Here is a 20,002-nt window from a genome sequence, read left to right as displayed (position 1 = left end):
AATAATTAATGCAATTGGTCTGTTGTGTCTTGGGTGTGAGCGTTTAAACATTCTGCCAATTCTCTTTTAAGGTTGGTACTTTGTAAAAAATAGTTTAAACAGAACTGGTTTCATCCCGTCTGGCCCTGGTGCTTTATCTGATTTCACTGCATATGCAAAGTTTATTTGCGACAATTTACGTAGAATCCTGGAGGTAGTAGTAGTAGTAGTAGTAGTAGTAGTAGTAGTAGTAGTAGTAGTAGTAGTAGTAGTAGTAGTAGTAGTAGTAGTAGGGGGGAGGAGGCAAGGTTTGCCTCTGAAACTACTCCCTTGCTCGTTTTATTCCTTTTTTGTTTGTGTTTGCTGTTTGTCTCTGTAATGCCATTAATCTTTCATAAAATTCCATCGTATTTTCAGTTTTCCCCTTCAGTGGATCTCTAAATAAAAGTATATTAGCTATCAATTCTTCTTTCTTTTCCTGATATGGCTAAGTTTTAATATTTTTTCTTCACTTCACTTTTGGCCGATCATATAGTCAGGGATTATATAATAACATTTAAAATAGTTTTGCTGAACTGAAAACACGGTATTCTTCTTTTTATCTGCATGAGATGTCTGGAGACCTGTCTTCATCTCTCGAAAATTCTGGCATATACATACACACCCATAGATGGTAGTCATTAACATATTTAAAAGACTTGCCGACTGGTGTCAACACAAGAATAACGACAGATGGTTATAAGTTATTTAACACAAGACTCACTTCGAATGTTAGTCTTAGAGCCTTCAAATTCTCAGCTCCAAGAGTAGGTTCTCATTTGAAATTTGGAGGATTTTCTTGCTTTCCGTGTTTTACGATAATGTTGGCTTGACTATTAAAACAGAATACGTAGAGTGATGCTTTCATGTGTACATCAAAATAATTTTCAGTCCCACAGAACGTTGTAGGTGGGGTTGGCCTAATGTAACAAATAAAAAAAAAAATACCGTTTGTTGTAAGTACGGGAGGCAAATCTCATTCTTGTGACCTGTCATGTGGTACCTAAATATATGTGAGGAAAAAGGGAAGAAGACTAATGAATGGTGCTCGTCAAAAGGGCAACCAAGGCCACAGAGGGGGGATGGTTTTTGTTGCTCCAAGGTTAACAGCTCTAAATGGAGCAACAAACTAAAGAAAGGTATGTGGAGTCATCACTGGGAATCATTGGATGAAAGAATCGAAGGAACGTATAGAGATAGGCAAGCGATAATGATTTCTTACATCCTGAGAAAGCTAAAGTACCGCACACAGAAATTCGTAGTATTAGGTAAACGAAGAATTCTGCAGGCACGTTACAGAAATGTAAGTTTTCAAAACAGAGGAAGTATAAAGGGGAAAAGGTGGATAAGAGCTAACACATCTCAATGTATTTGGTGCAAATGACATACAGCTTCAGAACTGTTTGAAGGTTTCCCGCGGTTCGGGCCCACCCGTAACAACTGTCACTCCGTAACACTCGTCAGCAGAGAGAACTCTGCCCGTCAGTACAGATCAGTTCTCTCTGGTACAGGTGTTTGTTTACAATGCAAACGTCACAATCGGCCACGTTCTGTTTACACCAGAAATAGAGGCAAAGCGCTGCGCAAAATGTCAATCCGAGGGAAGTTTGCGCGGAATCCGAGAAATCGGCGAATGGTCCCACCAGTGGCAGCGGCAGAAGAGGAAGCAGAGGAAGAAGAAGAAGCAGCCGTCGTCGTCGTCGTCGTAGATCCCCAGCACAACAGCCGAGTGCCAGAATTTTGGAGCAGACGATATTTTTAATCTCATTCAAGATTATTCTCTCACCCGTGACAACCTCTCTTTTACGCATGGAATTTGAAGACGAATTCTACTTAGAAGAAGATAAACTGTAAGTTTATAAAGAACATTTTCTCATTTTGTTTTGGTCAATGACGTGAAGATCCGACCTTTGCTTGTGTTTATGTTGAGGCTGTTTTGGCAGTGGTCGTTAGGCCCGATTGCCCTGGCTGACATGTTTTGTGTGTGTGTGTGTGTTTGTATGTTGGTCGATTAGCCCAAATTTAATTTAAGAGTAAGTAAATGACGGGAGTGGGCCGGTGTCATGCTAAAGAATATTTGGTAGGCTAAAGGTCAGCCCACTCATCGAACCTCTGCCGGCAGGCTGATTATCAATGTCAAAGAGTGTTAAAGTGCACTTAAGAGTTGTACCGTTGGGGGTGAAACTTTACTTCAGTCGTGCAGCCTGATTCCCGCCAGTCGCCGACCAGGACGGTTTACCCCCCTTTTTGCCCCACCCCACCCCCCCCGACCAGGTCAGGGTACGTCACCCTAAGTTGGGTTAGGTAGGTGAGGTCTGGTTAGGTCAGGACCTGGCATTATAGGGAAAGATATGTTTGTTTATGTATGAGGAGCCTGTCCTGGTTGAAGGCCGGCGGGAATCGGGCTGCGCAACTAAAATGATTTTTCCTACACTTTGAGTGTTGCTGATGAAGGAGGTGGTGGTGTTTATTGTCGGTCAGTTATTATTAACCCCATGTCCATCCAGCTTGGTTGGGGACCCGTTGGGAACACGGGGTTTTAGAAACACTGGGAGGAAGACCAGACGACCGTGTTGTCGTTATGGAATGATTCCATGCATGCAGAAGTCATCAGGGAGCCATATGTTAAGGGAGGATTGGCTAAGGAAACCTTTTATAAAAGGAACTATACTAACCCAGCGTACTCTAACCTTAGTCAGGGGGCTCTGCCCCCCAGACCCCCCGGCGAAGGAAAACTCCACTTTTTACCAAAAAACTCGCCTATAACACTGCACATGTGCAACAACATTCCAGGATGGCCAGCATACAACTTCTGAGGTCAATTACAGGTTAATTACAGTCGACGGACAAAAAATAATGGTAAATTCTTGATAAGCAACGAAAATACTTTAGGAAAAATCAATTCCCAAAGTATATATACCCCATGTGGAGCTGTTGCTTAGTTCTACCACTGCCTGCTTAAAAGCAGATCAAAGACATAGTTGGACAGGATGTATCGTTACGTCGCCTTCACTCAACCTCACCTATCCTTGGGCACTTCCCTAACCTGGCTGGGGACCTGCCACCCATGGACCCCACCAGTGTGACATTGTGCATAGCAGAATGATGTGTGCACAGGTATTCTGCAGTATTAGGCTACCTTATGTTGTTTTACCAGTGGCTTCAGCTGTGATTTTGACAAAATTGACATTGCTAAGTGTTTAGTTCATCTACAACAACCCCACACTGTTTAACATTAATGGAGGCCTGTTTTGGGAAAATAGTGTTTTTGTAATTGGGTAGGATGAAAATGAGGGAAATAGGCTTGCAGGAATGCATCCACTTTGTATTATTTGGTGTAGGCTTGGTAAATAATTACATTCTGAAAATGAATTTTTTTTTTATTTTTGTCATTCTGAAAATTTTATTTAGGATTTCACCAGAAATACTTGGTTAATTCATTATGACCCCAATTGGTTGTATCAAATGATCCCCCCCCCCTTCCATGGGAAGCTGATAGCCTGATCCTTCATACAGTCAACCCCTGGTATTTGTGGGGATAGGGACCACAAATAGCTAAAATCCGTGAATACTTGACATCCCCCTCTAAAAGTGCTTATAATTGTCTATTTAAACTGTTAAAAACCAGACCCCCTCTAAAAACGTTTATTATAAAGTAGTTTGGTCTAATGGTGATGCAGACGGGCTTTTGAAATCCGCTTTTCATGCTAGCGAAGCCGTTTCCTTTGCGGAACTTGTGCTTAGTACTATTGCTCATTTACTGCGCCAAGCAAAAGATCACGTTTCTCTTGCGGGAGAGATGGTGCTGGATGAAGCTCTGGAGTGTTTGTCCTGCCTTGATAGAGCTATTTCAAATGCTTCTGGAGAATGGTCTCATATGTTAACTAATTCTATTTTGAAGAAACGAAAACAATTGTGTTCTTTTTTTATCTTGTAAAGTAACGCCAACTCAGCGATCAGTAGCTGTTTTTGATGCTCCTCATCAGAGTCTACTTAACCCTTAAACGCCGTGCCTCTATTTACAAAAACGTCTCCCGTATGCGGCGTTGGGAGTTAACACCGAAGCTTAAAAGGTTTTTTCAAAAAATCACAGCACGCTTAGTTTTAAGATTAAGAGTTCATTTTGGCTCCTTTTTTTGTCATTGCCTGAAGTTTAGTATGCAACCATCAGAAATGAAAAAATATCATTATCATATATAAATATTGAAATATATGACAGTGCAAAAAAAAATTTTCATATATAATTTTATACAAATTGCGCAGTGAGCAAAACGGTTAAAGCTAACGGATTATTTTTTTTTCTTTGTATTGTACACTAAATTGCGATGATTTTGGTTTATAACAAATTGTAAAACGATCAAAGCAACACCGAGAAAATATTATCACAATATGATGCATGAATCCGTAACGCCCGGACGTAAAAAAATGTTTTTTTAAAAAATTCACCATAAATCGAAATATTGTGCTAGAGACTTCCTGTTTGTTGAAAAATGAGGCTAATTGATTGAATATTACTAGACTGTAAGTGTTTTAGCTTACAATTGCAGTTTTCGACCATTTTGGTCGAGTTAAAGTTGACCGAAGGTCGAATTTTTTCTATTTATCGAAATTTATATGAAAATATTTCAAAACTAATAAAAGCTACAACCTTGAGTTATTTTCTGTTGTATTCTACATGAAATTGCACACATTTTCATATATAAAAGTTTATGTAACGACTAATATAAAACGGTGCAAACATTACGACAACGTGATGAAAGAATTTCTGAGATGTTCGGCCGAGTTACCGCGCAGACGTAAAAAAATGTTTTTTTAAAAAATTCACCATAAATCGAAATATTGTGCTAGAGACTTCCAATTTATTGCAAAATGAAGGTAAATGATTGAATATTACTAGAATGTAAGAGTTTTAGCTTACAATTGCGTTTTTCAACCATTTCGGTCGAGTTAAAGTTGACCGAAGGTTGAAATTTTGGCAGTTATCGTGATTTATGTAAAACTATTTCAAAAGTGAAAAAAGCTACAACCATGAATTATTTTCTGTTGTATTCTACATGAAATTGCACACATTTTCATATATAAAAGTTTATGTAACGACTAATGTAAACGATGCAAACATTACGACAACGTGAAAAGAATTTCTGAGATGTTCGGCCGAGTTACAGCGCGCAGCGTAAGGAAAAAGTTTTTTTTTCAGAAATTCACCATAAATCAAAATATTGTGCTAGAGACTTCCAGTTTGTTGCAAAATGAAGGTACATGATTGAATATTACTAGAATGTAAGAGTTTTAGCTTATAATTGCGTTTTTACCATTTTGGTCGAGTTAAAATTGACCAAGTTTGAAATTTTGGCAGTTATCGTGATTTATATGAAAATATTTCAAAACTGATAAAAGCTACAACCATGAGTTATTTTCTGTTGTATTCTACATGAAATTGCGCACATTTCCATATATAAAACTTATGTAACGACTAATATAAAACGGTGCAAACATTACAACAACGTGACGAAAGAATTTCTGGCGCGGATGTAAGGAAAAAGTTTTTCTAAAAAATTCATCATAAATTGAAATATTGTGCTAGAGACTTCCAATTTATTGCAAAATGAAGGCAAATGATTGAATATTACTAGAATGTAAGAGTTTTAGCTTACAATTGTGTTTTTCGATCATTTCAGTCGAGTCAAAGTTGACCGAAGGTTGAAATTTTTTGTAGTCGACGTATGGTACGTCCACTCGGCACCCAACAGACAATTTTAGTTGACATATGATATGTCCAGTCGGCGTTTAAGGGTTAAGAGGTTTAAAGAACCTACTCAAGAAAAGCTTCCGTCCTGTAGTTTTGGGACAGTCCAGAACACTCCTCCCAGGATCACCCCGGAGTTGGTGGGGCAGATTTCATCAGCTAAGCGCACTCCTGCTTGTAAGCTCTCTTCTTCATCGAGGAACTTGTCTTCTGCTGAGCGCCCATCCTTAGTTTCAGAGAGTATATCTGGGCAGAAGATAGTGTAGTGTCTGAGCACCCATTGGTGCCCAAGCACCCAGCTCCAGAAATTGTAGCTTCTGCTGAGCCTTCCCAAGCTCACAAGCTCCTCCTTGCTCCGGAACACTCAGCGGTGACCGAATCTTTAGTGTCGTCTGGAAAGTGGTCTTTGGTACCAAAGCGCCCAGTGGCACCAGAGCTCCCCTTGGCTCCTGAACATGTTGCAGAATGTTCAGGGGTGCCAGTTCCCCCCGTTTCTTCTACAACGCATCTGGCACCTGCTCCTGCAGTTGTGGTATCGCTCCCAGCCATGGCTCTAACTGCAACACACAGGTTCCTCAGTAGTGGATCCTTCTTTTTAGTTGATTCAATGCCAATTGGATATAATCTTGGGTTTAATCAAGAAAACCCCTTCGTCTCCTCAACCTCTTGCGGAGCTGTGTCCCATTTCTTCAGAGGAAGATGTGGATCCTGGTCCTATCACCTCTCCTACTTTGTATGCCTCTTTGCTAAGGTTCCTGTTAGTGACCTTTCCAGATTTTTTCTCGCCTGCGGCTCCCGCAGCTCCAGCTTCAGCTTACTTAGACAATCAGATGATTAACTCGATGAGACTCCCTAAAATGGTATTGTCCTCTTCAGCTAAGAAAGCTCTACGTGAGGTAGAGAGGTGGCTCTCAAGCAAGAGAAAGCAGGGAAGAGCCTCCTTTAGCTGCACTCCATCTAGATTGTCTCAGAGGATGTATTTATCTTATGCAGCCGGAGAGGCCCCTTCCCAGGGAGTTTCTGCCTCCTCCCAGGGAGACTTCTCAGGGTTGACAGACTCTTCCCGAGGGATCGTTTAATTCGGCGAAGATCCTTTTCTTGACATCGGAACTGAACCACTTAATCAAACATTTCTTCAGCCTTCGAAGTGCTGAGCTTCCTAGACTGGGCAGTTGGAGCCCTTGCTCGTAAGGTTAAGGATTGTCCTCATGTTCCGGAAGACTACCCTTCAGACATTTTAGGCGTCATTTCCTGCCTTGATAAAGGCATAAGGGATGGTTCTCTGGAATTATCCTCCCTATTTGCAATGGGTATTCTAAAGAAAAGGGAGCTTTGGTGTTCCTACACCATGAAAGGAGTAACTTTTTCGCATAAGTCTGCGCTCATCTTTTCTATGTTTGATCAGAAACACCTGTTCCCACAAGCAGCAGTTCTGCAGATTGTTTCTGATCTGCAGAAAAAGTCTACTCGGATCTCCTCGCTCAGTCTGCAAGACACCCTAGAGAGACTCCTGCATTTAGTTCGAGGACAGCTTCCTCAGTTCAACCTCAGCCCTTTCAAGGTAGGGGCAGACAAAGAGGTTTTCCTAGACCTCACACAAGTGCCCGATTCACCCCTCAGGCAATCAAGAAGTCCTCCAATAAGCCACCTGTACGCAAGTGAGAATCTCGTCCTCCTCGCTCCTGTGGGAGCAAGACTCCTCCAATTTTGGTAACATTGGGAAGCGAGAGGAGCATAAACCTGGATTGTCAAAGTTTTGAGAGAGGGTTATTCTATCCCTTTCCCAAGGAAGCCTCCTTTAACAAGCACTCCTGTTATATTAACGGCCTACTTGGTAGGTTCCGAGAGGTTTTCCACCCTCTCCCAAGAAGTGTCATTGCTCCTCGAGAAAGAAGCCATCGAATTGGTCAAGGACACCTTCTTTCCGGGGTTCTACAATCCGCTGTTTGTAGTCCACAAGGCCTCGGGGGGCTGGAGGCCATTTCTGTATGTGAGTACCCTGAATTTGTGTGTCCAGAAAACCAGGTTCAAAATGGAAACTAGCCAGTCTGTCCTTGCATCCATTTGCCAAGGAGATTGGATGATTATGATAGACATGAAGGACGCCTCCTTCCATGTCCCAGTTCATCAGGACTCGAGTAAGTTCTTAAGGTTCATTTCCCAGGACAAAGTGTATCATTCAGAGCCCTTGGCTTCGACTTGTCCATGACTCCACAGGTTTTCACACAAGTCTTAGCTCCCATAGCGAAATGGTTACATCTGATGGGGGTCAACATTTCACTATATCCGGATGATTGGCTAGCCCACTCTCAATCTAAGGACAAATGTGCGGGGGACCTAAACAAGACCCTTCTAGCACAGGAGTTGGGCCTTCTAGTAAACTTTCAAAAGTCTCAACTGACTCCTTCTCAGGAGATAGCTTATCTGGGGATGAGGATAAACTGATTTTTCAGGTTTTTCCCTCCCCCCAAAGGATAGACTCGTGCCCTTTAGAAGGTGGACAAATTCCTCTCCTTCAGTCCTGCTCCACGAACAGCTGGATGAGCCTGTTAGGGACCCTCTCATCCATAGAACAATTCGTTACCCTGGGAAGGCTACACATGAGAAACTTACAGTTCTTTCTGAAAGTCAGTTGGAACAGAAAGAAATGCCTGGATACTTTAGTTTTTCTAATAACTCAGGAAATGAAGCAGGGCCTGCTTTGGTGGAAATCAAGAGACAAGCTCTCTCAAGGGAAGTCACTCCTTACTCTGAGCCCCGACCTCATGGTTTATTCAGGTGCATCAGATGTAGGTTGGGGAGCTCTCCTTGGGAGCCAGGGAGAACTCCTGCCTTTGGACTCCAGAACAGAAGGGATGGCATATAAATGTAAAAGAACTGACAGCAATTCACTGGGGATTGCAAGCATTTGCAACAGAAACTGACAGCAATTCACTGGGGATTGCAAGCATTTGCAACAGAAGTGCCTGGAAAGACAGTGACTGTCCACTTGGACAATACCATGTCCCTGTCCTATGTCAAGAAGCGGGGGAACGCATTCGTTTACCCTTTGCCAACCAGCAAGAGCCCTTCTCATATGGTCAGATCAGAATCAAATGCAGATCCTAACCAGGTTCTTTCAAGGGAGGTTCATTGTATTAGTGGACGAACTGAGCTACCAAAAACAAGTTCTCCCCACAGAATGAACTCTAGACCCCTAGTGTGCCTAAATCTTTGGAAACTGTGGGGAAAGACAGTTCTGGATCTTTTCGCAACTGCAAAGAACCATCATCTCCCTTTGTATTGTTCACCAGCCCTGGATCCTCAAGCGTGGGCGATGGATGCAATGCTCATAGATTGATCAGACAAAGACCTTATGTATTTCCCCCATTCAAGGTGGTGAGGGGAGTTATAAACAAGTTCCAAAATCACCAAAATGTAATAGTGACCCTAGTAGCGCCATTCTGGCCAGCCCAGAATGGTTCCTGGACTTGGTAGAGCTAAAGATGGACTTCCTGAGGCTGTTGCCTCAAAAACCCAATTTACGCAACTGCATTTCAGGCATTTCCATCAAAGACTGTCTGCTCTGGCCCTGACCACATTCAGACTGTCAGCAAATTGGTATGAGTGAAAGGATTTTCAAAAGCAGTTGCAGATGAAATTGCTCGATGCAGGCGACAATCCTCGAGCAAGGTATATCAGGACAAGTGGACAGTCTTCTGTGACTGGTGCAAAAGATGTTACATCTCGTCTTCTAAGACATCTGTAGCAGAGATTGGTGATTTCGTACTGTATTTAAAATCATCCAGAGGTCTGTCTTCCTCAACCATTAAGGGCTACAGAGCAATGTTAAGCTCAGTATTTAGAGACAGGGGAGTAGACCTTTCTTCTAATAAAGATCTATCAGATCTCATCAAGTCTTTTGATACAACTAAACAAAAAGAAAAAAAGCTGGTAGCCTGAAATCTGGACGTGGTCCTTCAGTGGCTGTCGGAACCACGTTTTGAACCTCTTCGGTCAATCTCTTTGAGAGACCTGACAAGAAAGACTTTATTTCTAGTAGCATTAGCCACTGCCAAGTGCGAATGAGCTACACACAGTAGACAAGAAAATTAGATTCTCTCGGGGTAATGCGATTTGCTCATTTACCCTAGGATTCTTAGCAAAGAACAAGACCCCTTCCAATCCCTGGCCTTGCTCCTTTGTTATAAAGAGTCTGATAGACATTCTAGGTCCTGAAGAGGAAGAAAGGACTCTTTGCCCTGTACAGGCACTAAATTATTATTTGCTAAGAAAGGAAAAGATTCATGGGGTTTTGAGCAACCTTTGGTGCTCAGTAAAGAACCCCTCTCACCCTCTTATCAAAAAATCCCCTGGCATTTTTTATGAGAGATTTAATCCTTGAGGCTCATTCACAGATTAAGGATTTAGTGAAGGTAAGGCTTTCAAACATAATTTGTTTATTTCTGTTACTATCCAGACAACGGTTTGGGAATGCAAATCAGTTTTTGCATCACATTACTTGCATGAAATTGAAATTGTTTATGAAAATTGCAGTACCTTGGGTCCAGTTTCAGTTGCTGGCATGGTGATGGGAGAAGGAGTGTAGGAAGTATTCCTTCACCCTTTTGGTTTTTTGCCTTGATTAAAGGCGTTGAGTTGTAGGGGAGCCCAGGGGTACTGTGTACTTGGAGTGCCCACCAGGCTATCTGGTAATGGTTGGGTGGTGGTTTCTAATTGTCGGCATTAGGCGACTGCATTGTTTTTTCTCTGGTTTTATCGTTTGGTACTGAGCCTTAGGCAGGGGCAACATTTTTAATTCTTTGCGTGTAATCAGATACTCCTTTGCTGCACAGAATCCCACTGATGTAGCATGCGATCTCTGGCCATCAGCGCCATACAGAGGCAGTACTTTCCTGCAGCAGTTCTGTCACCAGGTAAGGAACCAGCAAGCATTTTACCAATGCTAGCAATATCTCTATTTTTTAGCATTACAATTATTAATGGATTGGAACAGATAAGTCCATGCATCCCACCTCCTGCAATGTGAGATTCAGCTATGTAATTACTTGGTAAGTTGCTTATATAAAAATGACCTTTTATAAAAAATAAAGTTTTATATATACTTACCAAGTAATTACATGATCAAAGCCCTCCCTCCTCCCCCCCTCACATGGATAGGAAGGCATAAACATATTGAACTCATTTGCTGAGCTGGTTCCTCTCTGACCCCCAAAAGTGGGCGGTGTCAGTCGCCTAGCCAAAACAAAAGTGGTGCTACGGCGAATTTCAAAATTATAGCTGCCAGTGATTAGAAAACTATAGCTATGTAATTATTTGGTATGTATAAAACTTTATTTTATTATAAAAATATCATATTAATAAAGAACCCTATTTGCTTATTTATGTGTGTATCATCCAGTCCCGTGCATTGTGTGATTCTTAAAATTTTGCCTTAAAACATGATTTCACTTATACAGGCAGTCCCTGGTTATCGCGGGGTTCGGCGGGGGGGGTTCCATTCTGACGGTGTGATGATAACCAAAAATTGCCAACAACCGAAAATCTGTGAGTTTTGGGGCTTTTCCAACGACTTTCGGTTATCGGCGTCTCTGTTAGGTGTGTATCGGCGCCAATACCCAATTATCGGCGCCGATAAGCAGAAATCAGCAATTTTTGGCGCAGAAAATTGCTGATTTTCGTCACTAGACAAGCCCCGTAAAACCGGATCGCCAATAACCGACCCACCAATAACCGGGGACTGCCTGTAATTGTATATAGTGCGAGATGCATTGTTGGTGGATTACACAAAGCTATGCTTAATATGTTAGTATTTTTTTCAGTAGAGTATACTAGGCTAGGCTTCCTATGCCTGTTTAAGTTTCAGTAGATTCCACTGATAATGCATATTATATTTAGGTTAGCTTTTAACTTATTAATTGCCTTGAAGCTAAAGTTCAGCTGGTTAAATGCAAATCCTCCTACACTTAACCAAGCATACCAAACTTGTGGCTTGTCTAAGAATTCATTACTGTTGGCATAAACAGTAGCAAGTCTGACATAGCCTTTTGATTTTGTTAGCTACCTCCGCTAACGTGTTCACTAGGAGGTGCATTACAGATGTCGACTTCTTAAAAACTTGCTGATTTTCATTGGTGATTTCCATAAATAAAAATTAAATTCTTATTCATCCTTCACCCAGTGGAAAAGGTGTTAAGAAAGTACGTACTGTATACTACTAAATTTAAGCTTTAGGTTATAGTTGTGGCTGAGTAAACGAATAATGTGCAGGCTGCCAGCAACGTCCAATACTGGCAAAATCACGACTTGGTATCACATAGCTTACAGCATTATGAGTAAAGTAGGTTCATTTTTAAAATCCAGCTTTGATAATATACGAAAAAATATGTCTCTGAATAATTTTTCATATAGCACTGAATGGCAGTAACAATGGTAAAATGCAATTGGCTGCTGATTTTAAGAATCTAAACATTACAAGAATGCAAATGGTTGGCGCATGATCTGTATGTTAGTATTTTATAATACGGTAATGATATGACGATATGTGCAATAAAATTGGACACAACACGTAAAACAACATTTTTATCAAAATCATTTATTCTCTCTCTCTCTCTCTCTCTCTCTCTCTCTCTCTCTCTCTCTCTCTCTCTCTCTCTCTCTCTCTCAATCAGGTTAGAAACTCTTTTGGGAAGTCACATGATTCGAGAGTTTATATGGTAAACACAAGCATTTTCATACTAAGTGAGACTATAAACAGCACCACTTTTCATCTGTCTTAATACTGTATGTTGATGCTGTACCCTCCACAAAAAAAATTTAGGTTTTTAGAGCTTTTCGGTTTATAGAATTTTCGATAAAGGATTATCTGTTTTTGCCAGAAAACTAGTAGTAGGTCTTAAGACTTCTATCTGCTGAGACGATATTAGTGCCATTTGCTCTGGATCACTTGTTCAACCATTCTTGCTTGGATGTCTACAGCCTTCAGGGACCTTTATTTAAATACAAGATTACTGAGAGTGCTGGATTTCTTTTTCCACCATTGGTAATTATACCAGAACTAGTGACAGACAGTCACAAACACACACATGTACGTAGAAGTGGTTGAAAGCTGAATGTAAGTGAATGGATAGATAAGTGTGTTTTGAAAGGTTTAGTCATGAGGAAAGAATGCTTAGTGATAAGTTTGTGAAGAGTTTGCAGGAGCGTCATTTGTTGAATTATTTTTTCTTTTCAGGTAATGGGTCTCTTCTTTCTGTATTCCTATTACCTTCTGTTACTTCTTTCATATGAACACCATGTTCTTTGGAATCTTAAATTTCAAGTCAGTGGCGCCTATGGGGTTGTTCCACGTGAATAGGGTTCCTCGTTTGAATAATATAATAATAATAATGGCTGTTTCTATGGCATTCATTTTATAATGTCTTCTGTGTTCTTCTTAATACTGTATCATCTTTTCATCAGCATGTAGATGGTGTATCACAGTGGTTCTTAAACTTTTTTGCCTTGCGCCCCCCTCTGCATTATGTATAGACCCCACGCCCCCCAACCCTTGAAATTTTTGCCAACTGTAATCTATAAACAATATGTTGTCTGTTTGCACGCTATTATACTTACCATAACAATAAAAGACAGTTCATAAACAGGATTTGAAATTAAAATTTACTTATATTTTGAATTTTCGGCGTGTTTTGAGATAACGATTAGAAAATATATGGAAGCAGTGATAACGTTTTTGGCAATTTTGTAAGTAACATCACAAATTAAAAAAATAATGGGCACCATCTGGCAACTCTGCTTGTGCCCCCCTCGGAAGCTTCTGGTGTCCCCTTAGGGGGGCGTGTCCCCCAGTTTAAGAATCACTGGTGTATCAGGTTTTCAAAGGGCATAAAATTTCTTGTTATTTCAGTTTTATTACCGCTGATGTTTCAAACGTACTCTGGCAATTATTTACAAAGAGTGAATGGATTGAGCTGCAAGTTACATGGTTATATATAGCAAGCAGGGGTGGGGGGCATGGGTGCACAGTTGACAGGTTGGTCATTAAGCTGCATTTTAGTTGGTCATGGGTTGGTGACGAAATCAGTCCTGGAGGCGTTGAGATCTTCTGGGCCAAATCAGTGTTGGTATTTGGGAGTGGCTGTTAGCAGGGATTATAGATCATCCAGGTAATATGCCTCCTGTGTCTCTCTCTCTCTCTCTCTCTCTCTCTCTCTCTCTCTCTCTCTCTCTCTCTCTCTCTCTCTCTCTCTCTCTTGCTGGCATCTAGCGTAGGCTGGTTTCTTAAATTTCTCCTTATGACGGTAGGGAGAAATTCGGTGAAAAAACTAAATTTCTCCTTACGACCAGATAGAGCATGTTTGAAACGTCAAAGGTAATAAAACTAAAATAACAAGAAAACTTTTTATGTCTGAGGAAAAGATGTTAAGAAGAATAGAGGAAAATCTATATAATTGAATGAATAGAGGAAAATCTATATAATTGAATGCCCTAGAAACAGCCCTTAGAGAAGGTCTCCTTAATAATAATAATAATAATAACAGGGGGGTCTTGATCGGTGCTGAGACATGTTTCAATCAGCTCGTTGGTCATCCTCTGGACATGGTTGAAAAAGATCTGGAGGAACAAGGCGCTTTTGTCGGTATTTATAGGGGGGTCTTGATCGGTCCTGAGATATGTTTCAACCAGCTTGTTGGTCATCCTCTGGACATGGTTGAAAAAGATCTGGAGAAACAATGTGCTTTTGTCGGTATTTATAGGGGGGGTTCTTGATCAATGCTGAGACATGTTTCGACCAGCTCGTTGGTCATCCTCTGGACTTGGTTGAAAAAGATCTGGAGCAACAAGGTGCTTTTGTCGGTATTTACAGGGGGTCTTGATCGGTGCTGAGACGTTTCAACCAGCTCGTTGGTCATCCTCTGGACGTGGTTGGAAAAGATCTGGAGAAACAAGGCGCTTTTTTCGGTATTTATAGGGGGGTCTTGATCGATGCTGAGACATGTTTTGACCAGCTCGTTGGTCATCCTCTGGACGTGGTTGAAAAAGATCTAGAGAAACAAGGCGCTTTTGTCGGTGTTTATAGGGGGTCCTGATTAGTGCTGAGACATGTTTCACCCAGCTCGTTGGTCATCCCCTGGACATGGTTGAAAAAGATCTGGAGAACCAAGGTGCTTTTGTCAGTATTTATAGGGGGGTCTTGACTGATGCTGAGACGTGTTTCGACCAGCTCGTTGGTCATCCTCTGGACGTGGTTGAAAAAGATCTGGAGAAACAAGGTGCTACACCCAAGAGCAAATACAGACAGACTATACATAACATGAAAGGAAGGGGGGAGAGGGCTACTTAGCATAGAGGACTGCGTCAACATTGAGAGCAGAGCACTGGGGCAATATCTGAAAACCAGTGAAGATGAGTGGCTAAGGAGTGTATGGGTAGAAGCACTGATAAACACATGCTCAGTAACAGTAATCAGATACAGCACTGGAGAAGTGGAGTGGATGAAGGCTGAACTCTGCAGCATAGATCAGAAAACTGTGACACACTTGACAATACACAAAACACATGATAATACACAAAGCACTACACCCAAGAGCAAATACAGACAGACTATACATAACATGAAAGGAAGCAGGGAGAGGGCTACTAAGCATAGAGGACTGCGTCAACATCGAGAGCAGGGCACTGGGGCAATATCTGAAAACTATTGAAGATGAGTGGCTAAGGAGTGTATGGGAAGAAGCACTGATAAAAGTAGACAAAGACCCACAGATATACAGAGACAGGAGAATAAAAAACAGAACAGAGAAATGGCACAACAAACCAATGCACGGACAGTACGTGAGACAGACTAAAGAACTGGCCAGCAATGAAACATGGCAATGGCTACAGAGGGGGAGAACTCAAGAAGGAAACAGAAGGAACGCTAACAGCGGCACAAGATCAGGCCCTAAGAACCAGATATGTTCAAAGAACAATAGATGGAAATAACATCTCACCCACATGTAGGAAGTGCAGTATGAAAGATGAGACCATAAACCACATAGCAAGCGAATGTTGCGCTTGTACAGAACCAGTACAAAAGGAGGCATGACTCAGTAGCAAAAGCCCTCCACTGGAGCCTGTGCAAGAAACACCAACTAGCTTGCAGTAATAAGTGGTACAAACACAAACCTGAGGGAGTGATAGAAAACAATCAGGCAAAGATCCTCTGGGACTAGGGTATCAGAACAGATAGGGTGATATGTGCCAGTAGACCAGACATGACGTTGATTGACAAAATCAAGAAGAAAGTATTACTCATTGATGTGGCAGTACCATGGGACACCAGAGTAGATGAGAAAGAAAGAGAAAAATTGATAAGTATCAAGACCTGAAAATCGAAATAAGAAGGATATGGTATATGCCAGTGGAAATTGTACCCATAATCATAGGAACTCTAGGCACGATCCCAAGATCCCTGAAAAGTAATTTGGAAAAACTAGATGCCGAAGTAGCTCCAGGACTCATGCAGAAGAGTGTGCTACTAGAAACAGCACATATGAGAAAAGTGATGGACTCCTAAGGAGGCAGGATGCAACTCAGAACCCCGCACTATAAAAACCACCCAGTCGAATAGGATGACTGTGATAGACCAAAAAAAAAAAATTATGATAATAATAATAATAATAATAATAATAATAATAAAATAATACCAAAAGTTATCTTGTTGATTCATCATTTATAAGCTGTTACAACAGGGCTTCTCCATTAATGCTTACAGCCCAAGTAGTAGTTCAAGCTTCTTGCACTGATGAGTATCTTTATCCGCATTCTGTTGTAGCATTTCCTTGTTACAGTGTCCAGTTCCAGAAATCTTCCATTCCTCTTGTTATTTAACATTTGTCTGGTTATCCTGGCAGCAGTATGGTTACTGACACCTGCAATTTTTTCTGACTTTTTACTTTTTTTTTATGAATGTACCTGTTTTTAATCATTTTGATGGTTGGTTTATCTTTAATGTTATTCGTTCATTTTATCTCACCAATTTCTTCTCATTTAGGATGAATCTTACCTACTATTAAAGTTAGCTTATATCTCCGCGCCAATAGGCGAGTCAGCATTCAAACAAAAGATCGAATTGCTGCCCGGATGACTGTCTAGTGCACCTGTTCTCTACCAGGTGTATTTCGAATGCTTTAGCTCTTGACAGAATTCTCTTGCTACCATTGTCTATAGGCTCTTGTTGGTATTTCGTGGCTGTTTGCTGCTATTATGGTATGTTCTGTACATTTATTTTTCCTGGGATGCCTCCACTGAAATCAAGGCTAAGAACATCCGGTTCTGTAGGAATGATTTCTGTGTTAGTAGGATGTTGATTTTTTCGGAGATACATACTGTTTACGCTGGCTGTGATGGTATAAAGTGTGATCTTGAGAATAGATGTGAGGAGGTAAGTATTTTTGAAGGACTTTCTGCTTAAGTTTGTTAGTGTAGGAAAAGAAGGGAGGCATGTAGATTGCGAAAGCAATTAGTTAGGTCAGGTTATCAACCTATCATTTCTCCCCTTCTCCAGGTCCTTCATCTGTAGTTACCCATGTTCAGTCTAGGCTTTACCTTTGCTAATGCTTTAGTTAGCACTGAGGCTTCCTCTTTAAACTCCACAACCATGTCTGCTCCCCATCGGTTCAGGGAATTTTCACCACTTGAGAAAGGAACAGAATGTAAGCCATATTTTTATATGAGTGACTTACCAACTTACTGGTAAGCTATTACAATGGCTACTAGCTTTATCACAGCAGTCCAAAATTCAAATTTTTTTACATAATTTTCCATCGCTTTATCTATACAGGGTCTCACCCACTTTCGGGACTGGCAGGCATCAGCTTTTAGGAAGCTTTACAATTGTTTTGCAGGCTCATTGATTAAAGATCGATGGTTTTTGTGCTCTCCTTTTTCATCATCTTTTGAATTTTTTGTTCCAGTATTGTTTAAGTATTTGAATGTTTTGTGGCCTTTTTTCCAGTTAGTTATTTGTTAGCTTTGGTTAACATAATTCCTAATAAAGATGTCAGATTTTAGTTTTCTAGTGTTCGGTTTTGTACTGAGGGTTGCAGGACTAGATTAGTTAAAGTGACTTACGAGCCTCACACTAAGCGCATGAAATGTGGGGACCAGGAATGTAGTAGTGAGGTTACATGTCCAGAATGTCAGAACTGGAATGAACATCAGTGGAAGGTTTGTAGACCTCATTAAGATAAACTTGATAGAGATAGAAAGAGGAACGCAGCTCTTAGAGCCAAAAATAGAGCTAGTATATATAGAGGCTATCCCTTTGCTTTCAGTGGTTGAAGGTAGCGCTATTTCTTCTCCTCTTATCCCTTCTATTTCTCCCGTCCATAGCCCTCCTGCTGTCTTACCACATACTCCTTTACCACGTTCCCATGCTTCTGGTCTCAACATCATTGCCAGTCTCAAATCTAGGTTCAATAAAAAGTTTGAGTTCCTGGCCAATACATTCATGGAGTAAGACATGTCTTTCAAAGCTTTTGTAGACAAAGCTTCAAGTCATGTGCAGTGCAAAGTGAGAGTGTTGTGCATTCCAAGAAGGTGGCTGTCCGTTAACCAGTGCTCTTAAAGGTCCTGTCCCACTTGACAAACTGGGGAGAAGACATACCGGAGGTCAAAGGGAGGCTGGTAGAGCTTGCCATGGGCAGTCGCCCCCTCAGTCGAGCCTGTTGCCCAGTCCCAGGCTGCAACAGAGCGCCATTGGAAAGGCGTCTCTTTTAGTACTCAATGCCACCTCTTTGCAATTGGCTTCATCTCCTTAAAATGAACTTTTCCCTCTACCTAGAAACTGGCTTGATCCGGGTCAGAGAGGAACAATGCTGTTACACAAGGACTTGAAAAGGACCCTTTGCCTCACAGGAATTAGACATTCTAATCAATGTTCAAAAGTCTGAGATGACTCTGACTCAGAGTATTCTCTATTTGGGAATGACTCTGGACTCTCGGGTTTTTCTGACTTTTCTCTCCCTGAAAAGGGTCAAGTTATGTCTCCTAACTGTTCAAGAATTTCTCAGTATCTCTTCCTGCTCGGCTCTTCAATGGTTGAGCCTTCTCAGCACCTTGGCCTTGGTGGAACAGTTTGTGAAGTTGGGCAGACTTCACATGAGGCCTCTGCAATTCTTCCTGAAGGCGAATTGGTGCAGGACGACTCGGTCAGACTCCATTGTCTTCCTGGTCACGTCAGAGATCAAGGAGGATCTTCGATGTGGTCATCAGAGGGGAGACTTCAGGAAGGGATCTCTCTCCTCCCTCTGAACCCCAGCCTAGAATTCTTTGCAGACACTTCAGACTTAGGTTGGGAACTCTGCTGGGAACATGGAAGGTCTCCAGGCCATGGACATTGGATCAGAAGTTGCTACACATCAGTGTCAGAGAATTAAAAGCTATTAACCAGGGCCTTCAAGCATTTGCCCCGCTAGTCTCGGGGAATATCATAGCAATCTACACAGACAGCACCATGGCTCTGTCCTATGTCCGTAAACAGGGAGGCACCCACTCCTGCACTCTCTGCGAGGCAGAAAAGGACCTCCTTCTGTGGGCGAAGCAGATACAAGTCAAGATTCTACCCCTCTTCGTTTAGGGAAAAATGAATGTCATTTTTCTCAACTGAGCCGTCATGAAATCTTTTGCAACACATTAGACTCCCAAGATCAGGATTCGATCTGTGGAAAGTTCCTCAATCCTTCCATAGGGTCTTCGCAACATCGAGGAACAACCTATTCCTCTCTTTTGCTCCCCAGTCCCAGACTCTCTAGCATGGGCGACGGATGCCATGCTCTTGGACTGGTTGGGCCTCAGCATTTATGCCTTCCCTCCCTGCACCGATCAATCAGGTCCTGAACAAGCTCAAGTCTCACAAAATGTAATCAATGACTCTCATTTACATTCTGACCAAGAAAAGAATGGTTTCCAGACATGATCATGTTTGTGGACTTTCAGCCTGTTCCACAAAACAGTTGCTGCTCAAACAGCCCCATTTTCTCAGGTATCACCAAGGATTGTCCGCTCTGGCCTAGACAGGATTCAGACTGTCAGGAGCCTTGTCAGAGCAAAAGGGTTTTCACAAAAGGCTGCAGAAGCTATTGCTAGAGGCCAAAGAGCTGCTTCTAGCAGGCTCTACCAGTCCAGGTGGTCTGTGTTCCAAAGATGTGTGGACAGAATAACGTTTTTGAAACCTCTTGCTCTGCCAGATAGACC

General features: G+C 41.6%; 1 protein-coding gene across 8 annotated transcripts in view; it reads left to right on the top strand.

The window, feature by feature from the left end:
* Positions 1 to 1,624: 1,624 nt before the first annotated feature.
* PICK1 (protein interacting with PRKCA 1) overlaps positions 1,625 to 20,002 on the top strand; it is a 159,352-nt gene continuing 140,974 nt past the window's right edge. Inside the window, exon 1 of one of the 8 annotated variants that reach the window (XM_067082969.1) lies at positions 1,625 to 1,868. In XM_067082969.1, the coding sequence (XP_066939070.1) occupies positions 1,828 to 1,868 (41 nt within the window). In that variant the 5' untranslated portion in view covers positions 1,625 to 1,827. The remainder of the gene's footprint in view (positions 1,869 to 20,002) is intronic. The other 7 variants (XM_067082967.1, XM_067082966.1, XM_067082962.1 and 4 more) reach the window with 7 other exon arrangements.

The sequence above is a fragment of the Macrobrachium rosenbergii genome, chromosome 40 (genome assembly GCF_040412425.1).
Source record: "Macrobrachium rosenbergii isolate ZJJX-2024 chromosome 40, ASM4041242v1, whole genome shotgun sequence".
Classification (NCBI taxonomy): Eukaryota; Metazoa; Arthropoda; class Malacostraca; order Decapoda; family Palaemonidae; genus Macrobrachium; species Macrobrachium rosenbergii.
Note: the sequence above shows the minus strand (reverse complement) of the source record. Positions and strands in the feature narration are given on the sequence as shown.